General features: G+C 43.2%; 2 protein-coding genes across 2 annotated transcripts in view; one reads left to right on the plus strand and one right to left on the minus strand.

Moving 5' to 3' along the window:
* Window positions 1-194: 194 nt before the first annotated feature.
* LOC117579475 lies at window positions 195-701 on the plus strand. The gene is made up of 2 exons (XM_034265365.1): window positions 195-369; window positions 423-701. Exons 1-2 carry the CDS (start codon window positions 283-285, stop codon window positions 561-563), a joined length of 228 nt encoding a protein of 75 aa, XP_034121256.1. The 5' UTR covers window positions 195-282; the 3' UTR covers window positions 564-701.
* Window positions 702-1,176: 475 nt separating this feature from the next.
* The window catches only part of LOC117579135 (division abnormally delayed protein), a 68,826-nt gene continuing 57,979 nt past the window's right edge, over window positions 1,177-12,023 (minus strand). The window contains exons 3-9 of the mRNA XM_034264876.1: window positions 5,363-5,486; window positions 4,821-5,291; window positions 4,553-4,742; window positions 3,715-3,890; window positions 3,445-3,649; window positions 3,237-3,378; window positions 1,177-3,176 (exon numbers count right to left, since the gene is read on the minus strand). Of these exons, the coding sequence (XP_034120767.1) occupies window positions 3,019-3,176; window positions 3,237-3,378; window positions 3,445-3,649; window positions 3,715-3,890; window positions 4,553-4,742; window positions 4,821-5,291; window positions 5,363-5,486 (1,466 nt within the window). The 3' untranslated portion in view covers window positions 1,177-3,018. The remainder of the gene's footprint in view (window positions 3,177-3,236; window positions 3,379-3,444; window positions 3,650-3,714; window positions 3,891-4,552; window positions 4,743-4,820; window positions 5,292-5,362; window positions 5,487-12,023) is intronic.

Below are 12,023 nucleotides of genomic sequence, written 5' to 3' on the forward strand. Positions count from 1 at the left end.
AGGCGGCCAGATAGTGAAATACTTAACTCACCTCGCTGCTGCGCTGCCACATGGTTGGAAATGGTCCGCATAAGTTCAAATTTGTAATATTGCCGTATTAAGAAATCTACCATCTTTTGGATTCCAAAATTATGAATCTAAGTAGGTGTTTACCCTTACGCTAGCGTAAGCAAAGCTTTTGGGGCAGTCAGTCTCACAACTCAGAACAGTTTGGCAAAAGTTGTTTGTCTCTAAAAATTAAATATTGAATTTTAACAAAACATTTTCCTGGACTATTCCACGATGCCTTTAAAGTGCATAATCCAGTGCGTCCACGAGGCAGCACACACTCTAATCTCGACACGTCCTGTGACAACCTTTACACGCGGGGTAAGTTTTCTAGTGGTTTGAAGTGAGACCGGTTCTGATCAAATCTTCATTAGGGATGCCGTGCGCCTATCAAGAACGGTACCATTGCTAATGCAATCTTTTTTGCTGCGATCTTCGCGCCGCTTTACGTCTGCCTGTTGAAGGATGGGTTCCTCTTTTTGGTGGACCTGAGCAAGAAGATGACGCGAGAATAGATGCCATGGATGCCGTTGCGTCCCATCAAATATATAGGGTGGTCAGGCTTGGTCAGATTTGCATTTACACCTGCATACATTCCCACATAAATATGTAACCCAAAACACCGCTCAATACATGTTTGTGTAGCATCGTTATGCCAGTTGTTTGCTTTGCTCGTCAGCTAGGACGCAAGGTTGTCGAAGGGAGAAGGCTTTGAGGGCAGTGGATCACAGCTGATGTAGTCGCCGCTATCGTTGATGGAGGAGGCTGAACGCTCATGTAGTATCAGTGCTGCGTTGTACAGATGATCCTGCGCTGCTTTCCAAGGCCAGAAGTAAGGCCAACACTTGGTTGGTAGCTCGTAACTGGTTGGTTGTGAATTTTAGATATTGACGTTTATTGCGGTTTTAAATGAAATTTACAAAAGTCTGCACTGTACTTTTATCAATTGCAATTACATTCAAAATTACTCATACGAGCGGCATTTCGACTCGATTTGTTATCAATCAACTGTTTTCTTTTTTTTTTGACCTATTGTAGTTTTTTTTTTTGTTACATATTTATTTATTATTTGTTTTTATGCATCTAAAAAGTAGTACATTTAATTATTTTTTTTGTGCAATTTTGTTTGTTTTTCTTTTTGTTTGTGTGTTTTTTTTGTTTGTTTTGTTTTGCATTGGTTATCTTTCGAATAGATTTACAACGACAATGATGTGGCTGCTGGTTTGCTGTTTGCTGTTTTGCGGCTTTTGCGGTATACATAAGTTACAATTTAATATGTTGCGTTTACGTTTAACTTAAATATTATTAATCACATGCAATAGTTAAATAATAATGATACAAATAATAATTATACATAGTACCAAACGCGCACGCTCACACAACGGCAACCCATAAAACACACTGCACACTGATTGTATGTGATTCGGGTTGGATGGTTTAATGGTGGTTGCCTTTTGTTTTGTTAATTTGCTACTAACTAAATTGTTTGTTGTTTCTCTCTGCTCAACTCTGTTTTGTTTGCTTTTTACACATTACAGGCTAAATCGTTACAGTTTACGCACTAGCATTATATTACGATTTAATTAGTTCATTCATGTATATGTTTCTTATTACAATCGTACTCGTACTCGTATCAATGCATATTTCATATTCATTTTTGTATACTATATAATATATTCTCGTAGATTTATTATTATTATATTATATATTTTTATTTTTTAGAGTGTCGCCCAGCGCTTTGCAACACTGTCTAAAGTATTCGTTAGATTGCAACAATAGTTTTTCGTTATTTCGTGTTTTTTTTTCGATTTTAATGCGAATTGCGTTTGCTGTGCTATTTTTCATTTGAAATTGCGATTTGTGCGCTGTACTCAGACCCAAAACTTAAAGTTACAAAACGATCCATCCACACATAACTTTCGTAAACTCTAATTAGCTGAATGCATTTCCAATGACATTTCCTTCTCTAATTTAAATAATGCTACATATAATATACGTACATATCAATCGATTCTCGGCTTCTTTTTCTTTTTGTTTTTTTATTTTCTTGCGTATAAAGCTGTAAGTCTTCTAGTTTTTCCCGTAAAGTGCTTTTTTTACTCAACTAAATTCCATCTGTATGCATTATTTTTTCTCAAATGTTTCTTTGTTCAGTTCAAAATGTGCGTGTGTGTGTAGACGACAACAATTATAATTTTATATGAATTTAACAGATTTATATTTATGTTTTACTCTACATATTCCGTATTTAATAATATTTTGTGAACTTTCTTTATCTTTTCTTCGAATGCTCTCTGTGTGCTTTTCTCTTTTCGCAATTTCAACTTCAAGAAGGAACAACATGTACTTTGAACATTGAGCTTTGCTGTACTCTACGCTATAAATAGTATATCTGTATATTTATGCACGTGTGTTTGTAGTAGTATTAACATTTATCTGAACAAACTGCACACACACTCTATCTATTCGTATGCCTATTCTGCTTGGGTTTTGAGTTTGAGTTTTGAGCCTATTTTATTTATCTTTTAAATTTGGGGATTTCGTTCCTTTCTTTTCTTTTCTTGGTTTGGCAGACACAGACACACATTTCCAACACCCTTTTTTATGGCACATAAGTCTTGTTGGAGAGTTGTATGCTGCTGCATGGGGAAATTCGTTTTTGTGGAAAATGGAAAAGCTAGAAGGGGCGCTCTGCTCCGAAATTCCTTCCCTTTTTTTGTTTTTCTTTTTGTTTCGTTAGTTGAGTGCAGGGTGGCGGTTGGGGGCTTACGGGGCTAATAAATTACGTTTTGTAACAACTTAAGAATTACACAAATAATAATAATAATAATAATAATGATAATAGTTATTAATTAATGATTTTAATCGATTCTCTCGCGTGCATTTTCCGCCATTAATCGGTTGCTGCTGTTGCTGCTCTTGCTGTTCGGGGATTTATTTATCCCTTATCCCTTATCCCTTGACGCTGCCTTAACTACAACTCCTGTAGAGTATTGTGACTAGAGTGAGGAGCAGGCACGTCGCAGTGGCTGCCAACGGATTGGACGCGCCGCCGCTCTGGTTATTTTCGCGCTGCTCAGTCTCGGTTATGGTCGGTGGGCCAGCGCGATCGTCAATGGGTGTGGCACCTGCAATCATCAAGAACATAAATAAATGGCACACAAAATGTCTCTGCATGTGGCACTTACCATCGCCAGAACCATCGCCGGAGCCGTGAATGCCACCGCCATATTCCTCATCATCGTCGCTGATTTGGCCACCGCCGCCTCCCGAGCCCTCGCGGCCCATATCGCTTTGGATATCATGCGACTGTATGCTCGAGGAGGGTGCCTGACAAATACAAGTTTAACTTTAGTGCATATTGTTATAGGTTGGGCTTTCGATTTCGTTTCGTACCGCTGCTCCAATGCTCTTGCGTATCTTGATGAGCTTATCCACCAGTTCGTTCAGTTTGCTGACCTGCGTCTGGGTCTTCCAGGGCACCTCGGGATTGTAGCGCTGCCTGTCCATACCAGTGTCGATCAGCAGCTGCGTGTAGTCACCAATGCGATCGCCTGTCCAGCAGTGACGATCATCGGTGGTGTACTCCGCATCACAGAAGCTATAAAAAGAAGGTAAAATTCAAGATATTAGTGGGCTGAGGGATATGTTTAGGTTGTTACTTACTTGTCCACAATGTTCGTGTAGAACTCCTTGGTCTTTTCGATGGTGGAGAGGAAGCGCACCATGTCCGGATCCGGTGGCGTGGCCCACTTGACGCTGTTCTTGTGCTGCTGCAGTCGCGTCTCCGACTCGTCGGTCAGCGAGGGCGACAGATTGGGCGTGCCGCATGTCTTCTTAACCTGAAAATGGAATGGGCAGGGAAGTGGTAGTTGCAGTTTAAGTTTGGGTTCTTTTGTGTGTTAATCGCTGCCGCTCATGCAACGTTGCACGTGTGTGGCCCCCCGTTTCGTCCGTCCCTCATCATTAAGCACTCGGAGCGTGCGCTGCCCTGCATGTAAATTGCAGCTGGACAGGGGGATGCCATGCCCCCTCATGAATGCAATCTAATTTAGCATTTTAAATGCACTTCAACATGGCAATTATGCGACAGAGGAGGAGCCACAGAGGCAAGCAGATAACAAGCGATAAAACAGAGGATGGAGGGAGGGACAAAGGATGGGATACGACTGCACTTTAATTGAATGTCATGTGCACATTTTACAAGCACTCGAAATGCCGCAAATACTCCTCGTTTGGGTACTTTTTTTGTGTGTGTTTGGGAGGCTGCATTCAACATCAGAGACCGCTCTTGAAGGCCGGAACTGAATGCAGCGGGCATTTATTCATTAAATTCATTTAAAATGTTCATAAATTAAAGAGCAATTAAATCATTAAGCGAACGTGTGTCCTTGTGTCTCATCGATCGCATCAGGAAATGAAACAGGGGAAACCCAACCGAAAAAAAAGAGTTCCAGAAATATCTCCTGGGTATGGGAGTGTATTTTCAATCCCCTTTACTAACCTTCTGCTCCAATTCCGGACCATTGCCCATGGCATGCATGATGGCATCGGAGATTTTGGTGCTCAGCTTCATGATGGTGTTGATGATGCCGCTGTCGGTCACGATGTGTGTGGTGACCAGATTGTTCAGAGCCTCCACGACGCTCGACCAGGGACCGTCCAGCAGACCAGCGTATTCCGCGGAGCAGCCGCTAAGAGGGGAAACAGGAGTAGGCACAAAGGTTAGATTTTTGACTCTCGATGAGCTCTGCTCTCCTGCTGGCACTTACCGCATCACGTTCATGCAGTAGCCATTGCAAATCTGCGGCTGTCCGCGTGTCTGGTGACCGTTGCAATTCGGGCAGTAGTGCATCTTGAGGAGATGCATCTTGCACGTGTCCGTCAGCTGCTGGCCGTAGAGGGCATCCGCCTCGCTCAACACCTCGGCGCTCTGGAGCAGGGCATTCATAAACACGTTCGACATGTGTACGCTGTGGACGAGGCTGCTCTGGATCTCTCTGGGTATGCCCCCAAAGGGCTGCAGCTCGTCAAAATTGTGCTTTAAACAGTTGATGTAGTCCTCGTGCAGTTCCCCGTAATTGTTCTTTGCAAGATGCACCGCCTGGTGGTAGGCCACGGGAAAGAGTTGCACAAAGAACTTGTGCACGGCATCCTCCAGGCCACTACGTAGGCTGCCAATGCTGGCCTTGCTGCCCATCTGGCCATTGCTGTTCGTATAGTTTGAGATGTAATTCAGGTGGCTGCACAAGAAGACGCAAATACAGAGTTTAGCTATGCGGGAGATGCAGGATTTGTGTTTGGGAATACTTACTTCATGATTTCTGTGTACAACTGGCGTATCATCATCCCCGACAGCGGCACCATTCGTATGTAGACCTTCGAGAAGACCGTCAGTGTCTTGTTCTCCGATTGTTGGGCCAACTCCAGGACGTGACCTGAAGCGAAACGGGGGGGAAAGTATCCATAAAAATATGACCAAAACTTTATAGTCGCAGTTCCCCATCTTCTATTGTTATTTCTATTGTTATTCCAAGTGCAATTTAATCACTATTCCTCTCTGGGCAATTCCCAGCAGCAGCAGCAGCAGCAGCAGCGCAGCAACCGAGAAACTTCCACATTTAATGGCCAGGCTGGGGATTTTAGGCTCCCAGTTGGTTAGCAATTTCCTTCCATAGCTCCATCCTCTTCCAGCTCTCTGTGTGTTTTTGTTAGCTTTTAGTTAATGAAATCAAATTTAATGCTTTTCTATGGGTCTCTCTAGCTTTGGCCCACTGGGGAATTGTTTTCATAAAAGTTGTTCTTAATTGCCGTCAATCTTTAGCCCACTATATCTCCATCAATCTGTCAATCAATTGGGTAACAAAATTCTCTTAATATGCAAATGCTAATCGCAAAGAAAAAAAAAGCAAACCCCTACATAATGTGACACACAATCCTGATATCTGTCAAGGTGTCAGCAACACTTGTGCTTTGGATACACAAACGGGCATCGATAGATACAGCAGATACAGATACAGCACTCCTCTCTGGCAGTCAGGCAGGCAGTGTTGCAGTCAGGCAGTCAGCCTGTCATTATCGCCAGATTACAAATGGTCAAAAAGCGGTTGGATCGCTGTTGGACAGAGATACCATTTGAAAGAAGCAAAAAAAAAAAAAATGTCAAATTGCCGTGTGATTTCTCACACACACACACACACACACCCCTCTTCAACACCGCCCCTTTGGCCACTAAATTGCAATACCCTCTTCCCTGTCACGGGGTGGGGCGGGTGTTCAACGTTTTCAAACGAAAGTGTCAATCTTTTTGTTAATTGGCAACAAAAGAACGAAACCCCAAACCAAACAGAAACAAAAACAAAAACAAAAAGAAAAACAACATTTTGACATTCACAAAAGTGTTTTCTGTAGTTCTTTTGTGTAGTTTTTTTTTCTGTTTAGCGGCTCATTTTGATTTTGATGTCGAGGCGTTTCCGTTCTCAGAGTTTGAATATTTCTTCTTCTTTTGCGTTTTTTTTCTGGGCTTGGCTCTCTCGCTGCTGTCAGACGCGAGGTCGCGGCTGTGGGTCTCCTTTTCTGTTTCTGCATTTGGGGTTCGACTTCGGGTTCGGGTTTTTATCGGCCAATAGCCTTTGATGCGTCATCTGCTGGAGGGAGCAGAGCATGCGGCAGAGTAACCCTTTCTAATTAGCAAAATTTGCGATTTTGTTGTGGAGTAAACAAAGATCTATCTAGGGTAGGAGAGTCTCTCCATTCTCTGAACAGGAGGAGTGGTTGGACTCCACACCATCTGGCGGAGCTGTGCTAATCATTTATCAATTGCTGACAATTGCTGGTGCTGTCCCCAGGATGCGATAAACACACACACACACGCACATGACAATCAATTGATTTAACGCGCCCGAGATACAAAATGACAATAATAATAACGATTATAGCCACACCACAAAACACCACAAAACACCACAAAACACCACAAACGTCACAAAACAGAAAGCGACGGTGAATATAGAGGACATCACGGGAACGGCGGAGCTTTTGGGGGGGTGCCAGCCACTCACACATCCTGTCGCTAATCTCATTGACGTGGCACAGCCGCCACGCAGCCATCGCATCGAAGCTGGCGGAAACATTTAATTATTGACACCAGTAACCCCCTCCATCACCCATTCCTCTGCCAATCCCTTCCCCATTCGAATCGACCACCGAACGTGTGGATGCGCGGATATGCATTCTCACACGATGGATGGATGATTGGCCCATTAAATCAGCGGAGAAGCACACAGGAACAAAGTGAACCATTAAGTACAGTCTCCGAGAGGCAGAGAGGGGAATCAATTGACGCGCTGCAAAGGGGTACAGCTGACTAGATGTAGATGAAAGCCCGTCCCTTGTCATAACTTCAGAAAGGAAGTAAAGATTGAAATTGTTCCTCCATCAATTAAACCATTGAAATGCCTCTAAAAAATATCATTAATTGAATGAAAATTAAATATAATTAACAGTGGAACATCCTTATGGGCAAATAGCCTTTGAATGGAATTTCTGTGAAATTATAAATAGGAAGTACAGCTCCAATTGTCCATCAATTACAAGATTGACATGCCTCAAATTACACTTTCTGATTGAAATTTTATTGAATTCAACAGCAAAACATACACAAAACCAACTGCAACTTGCAATACCTTGAAATTAATGGAATTTGGAATGTAATTTCTGGGAAATTTCCCTCAGGATAAGAATTACAACTGCAATTGTCTAGCAACTACATGATGGGAATGCCCGAAAATCTATTTTATTGACTGAAACTAGAACTTCCCCCACTAAAACTCCATCAAATAATAAATAACGAAAATAAAACAATAGAAAGACTGTCAACATGTATACAAATTACAATTAAAGCCAGAAATATGTTGCTTTATTTAAATAATATATCAAAATTAGACTCAAAGTCAAAGACTCTGCAGCTCGAAATAGTTTTCAATTGACCAAAGATTCTACAATTCAAATAATTGTCGTTGAAGCTTGTATCTGAAAGGCATTCCATCTTCGGAGATGACAGATGAGAATATTGAGTGTTAGTGTTAGTTAGTGTTCTTGCCGCCTCCTTTGTCCTGATGCCTAATTACAATTTTAATGAACACTCCACAGAAGGGGTGGGTGTGGGCGGATAGGGGCATATGTCAATTGAATTTAGCTGATGTGGCAAGAGTATGCTCAAACGATACGAGTTTGAGTATTGTGCAGCTGCTTTTGTTGGCTTAATATGCTCAATTAAGTTGGGGTTTTTGGCCCTCTTACACACACTCATACACAGACACACATATAACCCAAGGCATGGCTCACTTTATAGATAGTTTGGGTTACATTTGTATCTCTGTATCTCATAAATTGTTAACTCGGCTCTTCACCTGCGGGCACACAGCCACAGGAGCCAAATGGCCACAGACTTTGTGTGCAATTTGCTGGATATTTCTCTGTCTCCCTCTCTGTGTGTTGCAGTGTTTGGTTTTGCCACTAATTGCAATTTCAGTGCAACTTCATGACCTTCTTTATCTGGCCATAGATATGTACATCGTATCTTGCATCTATTTTGCTTACTTTCTGACATTCTCTGTCAATTAAATTTCGGATAGAATGTTTCATTGTTTTGCCGAGCGGACTTTAATGTGAAATCAAAGCAAATGGAAACACGAACATTTCATTAAGCCTGTGGGCTGTTTTATTTTTAAAGTTCAAAGTTGACTTTACTTCGTCACACATGGAGGAGGGTCCCTCTCAACAGACAATGAAATTGAATTAGACAACGTTGGTTGACCGGCTCCCTATCTTTCTGGCTTGCCCCGAAAAATCAGCAATGTGTGGCAAATGTAGTTACCAGAGATACAGATACAGAAGGACACAGAGGGAGAGAGAGAGAGAGAGGGAGTAAGCTGGAATCCATGTCCAATTGCGAGTTGCTAAGCGACTCCCCAGGCAGAAGCCAGAAGTTTGCAGCAATTCCTAGAGCAAATATCGGGCTTCTTCATTGCTTCATTAGAAGGAGCGGCGGCGTGTGGAGCGAGAGATTAGCATGCCATGCATTCCCATTTCCCATTCTCTGTTACCGCCTGGCTTCGACCGGTTTAAGGGGCCCCGTGGCCAAGCCCCAAAAGCAAATGTGGGAGGCGGCTCTGGTTGAGCCTGAAGGCAGTGGCAGATGGGGCACAGCTCTCTCTCTCTCTCTCTCTCTATCTCTCTGTCGCTCTTTGGTGTGTGGCAGGCAATGTTGTTGTTTCCCACGCCATGGCAAACATGCAACACACACACATACGACGAGGCACAGCCCACAGGTTTAGTTTTTATTTTTGCCCGTTTCCTTTTTTTGCATCAATATTTCGTATTTCTTTTGCCACTCTGCCATGCCCCTGGGGGCACGAGTATTTGTTGCCTGCGTTCCGTTCCTGTGCGAATATTACAATTTTAGTATCTGCCGCATTTTTTATTTGCATTTTATATGCATGTATTTCTTCGGCTCTAACCATCCCGTCCGTCCATCCAGTAGAGTCAGTGTCGGTGGTTCTGGCTTGAGTCTCGGTTCTTGCCTCTGCTTGGGTCTCTCTCACTATCCATACCCCCCGGCCCCTCTGCTCTGGACTTTGCTCTGTGCTCTGGTATCCATCGTGGTGCCGCCTTATGAATGCCAAAGCAACTTTGTTAGTGCTCTTCATTTCTTTCTCTCTGCTCTCTGCAGGTTTTGTTTTTTCCCTGTCTGTCAGCTTAGCTTTTTAGCCGCGTTTAGGTTTCGTTTTGAACCTGCCCCCTGCCCTCTGCCTGCTGCCTTGCAGTCGTCTGTCCGTCTGGCGGGTTGAAGCAGCTCTCTTCTTGTATGTTCTTCTGCTGTGACCGGCTGCTGGCAATGTCTCAGGGTCTCAGTCTCAAGGAAGTGGCCTTCTCAGTCGCACGGGCTAACAGTGGTTGTTGGTCATCAAATTTGATGAAATTAAAATGATATTTCAGGGCTCTAAAAGATCATCTCTACTGCAACAAAGGGATGACAATTATGCTGATTTTTTTGGAATTTTGCTACCATTTTGCTGTTTCTTCAGCTGAAAAATTAGCATTTGAAAGGCAACTTCCAGATTCGGAATACTCAAATATCCGTATCCGTATCCGCGCACCACTGTGCCCGTTCTGGCCCGCTCCGGTCTGGCCAGCTTCAGTGGTTAAGTGCATGTATTGTAACTAGCTATATGCAGGCGTGCCAAGTCGACACGCCCCTCCACAGCCCACAGCCTACAGGCATATCCCCAACAATCCATCCAGCAATTCAGCCATCCGGCCATCGGGCCATCATACACCGCCAGCGAGAGGACCGGTGGGAGCTCCACTCCAACAGCTGCGTGAGGGATGGCAAGCAGCAGCTCTTCTTACCCAGCGAAAAGGGGCCTGGCCATGGTGCCTCTCTACACAATGTCAAAGTAATTGGATGACTTTTCATTGTTGGAGATGTAGCTGTAGCTGTGCCTCAAGTGTAGGTAGATCTGTAGCTGTAGCTGGAACATGAAGTGGAGCTGTAGCCGTAGCTGAAGCTTTAGCTGAAGTGCAGGCCACCGCTTGATTTTTTTAATTTTTGCTGCTCCTTCTAACATATTGAAATGCTTCAAAGCATATGCATCAATTGGTTGCTACACAGAAAGTTATTTGATCTGCCTTATGGCAAATTTTCTCTGTCTCTGCCGTGCCCTCTCCTGAAGCTTTTGCCTCTCATGTTCGCCTTCCGTTTTTGGTGGCGCGTTAATTATAAGCACGAGCTTTCAGCGTTTAATTTGCCAAGCAACTAATTATAATAATTATAGAGATACACAAATGTGTACATATAAAAGCACATGTGGCACAGCCACAGCGAAAACGTAGCAGACAAAATGACTCCACTTTTGCCTATGGCTTTTTTTCTTTCTTGTCTAGATTTTATTTTGCTAATTATAAAAACGAGTTGAAGACATGAAGAAACGGGGGCTCCATTAGCTTTAAATTCTGCAAATAATTAACATTATGCCAGAGATGACAACTGGTTTCTGGATGCTTTCCTAGAGACCTGAAGCTGGTAAGCTCATATCAGAGATTGACTCATAGACTAGAAAAAGACTTAACAGCCAAAAATAAAAATCTCCACAGTGGAAAGCTACAAATAATCTCATATAAAATCTCTGCTCAATCACATTTAACACACATTTCGTTACGGAAAAAGCACATTTCAATAACTTTTCGAAAAAATCCCAAGCTTACTTTCCACTGTGGCAACAACAATTGCAATGCGCTGTGGCACTTGCAAACAGCAACCTTCCACTTGGCGTTGCACTCTCCCTCTCTCTCTCTCTGTCTGTGTGTGACAAGACAAGACAAACAAAAAAAGCCGGCTAACAAGCGATGCCGGCCAAAAAGCCACTTTAGCCGTAAAGACAAGAAGGCAGGCAGCAGCAGCCAGAGCACAAGATATGGCCAAAAACAGACTTAAGCCCTGGCCCTGAAGTGTGGCAGAAAGAGAGGGAGTGGCTTGGCGTGGCGTGGCGTGGCGTGTGCACCAGCAGGAAAGTTGCAACTTGCAACTTATGAAACTGCACGCATTGCTGTTGCCGTTGGCTGTTGCTGTTTCAGTTGGCTGTTGTTGCAGCTGCCACACAAATAAAGAAATAATTTCGGCCATTCTAGAGAGGAGTGTGTTTCGGATTTTCAACAGATGTTTGCCATTGCAGGCAAGGTTAGCATTTTCTATGCCAAAATATGGAATATATATATCGTTGGGGATATTGCCAGAAACACATATATCTGTGTCTTTTACTTTGGGAAATTTGTTATACATTCAGAGTCTCCACTGCCTGGGTTAGGGTATCCAAAACTTCGATACCTAAAGCTCCTATGTTTCTTTCTGCTATTTGTTTTTATTGCCTTTGAGAGGGCCCCCAAAAAGTTGTGCCGTAAGTCAGCATTTGGAA

Source organism: Drosophila guanche, unplaced genomic scaffold (assembly GCF_900245975.1).
Source record: "Drosophila guanche unplaced genomic scaffold, DGUA_6, whole genome shotgun sequence".
NCBI classification, from domain to species: domain Eukaryota; kingdom Metazoa; phylum Arthropoda; class Insecta; order Diptera; family Drosophilidae; genus Drosophila; species Drosophila guanche.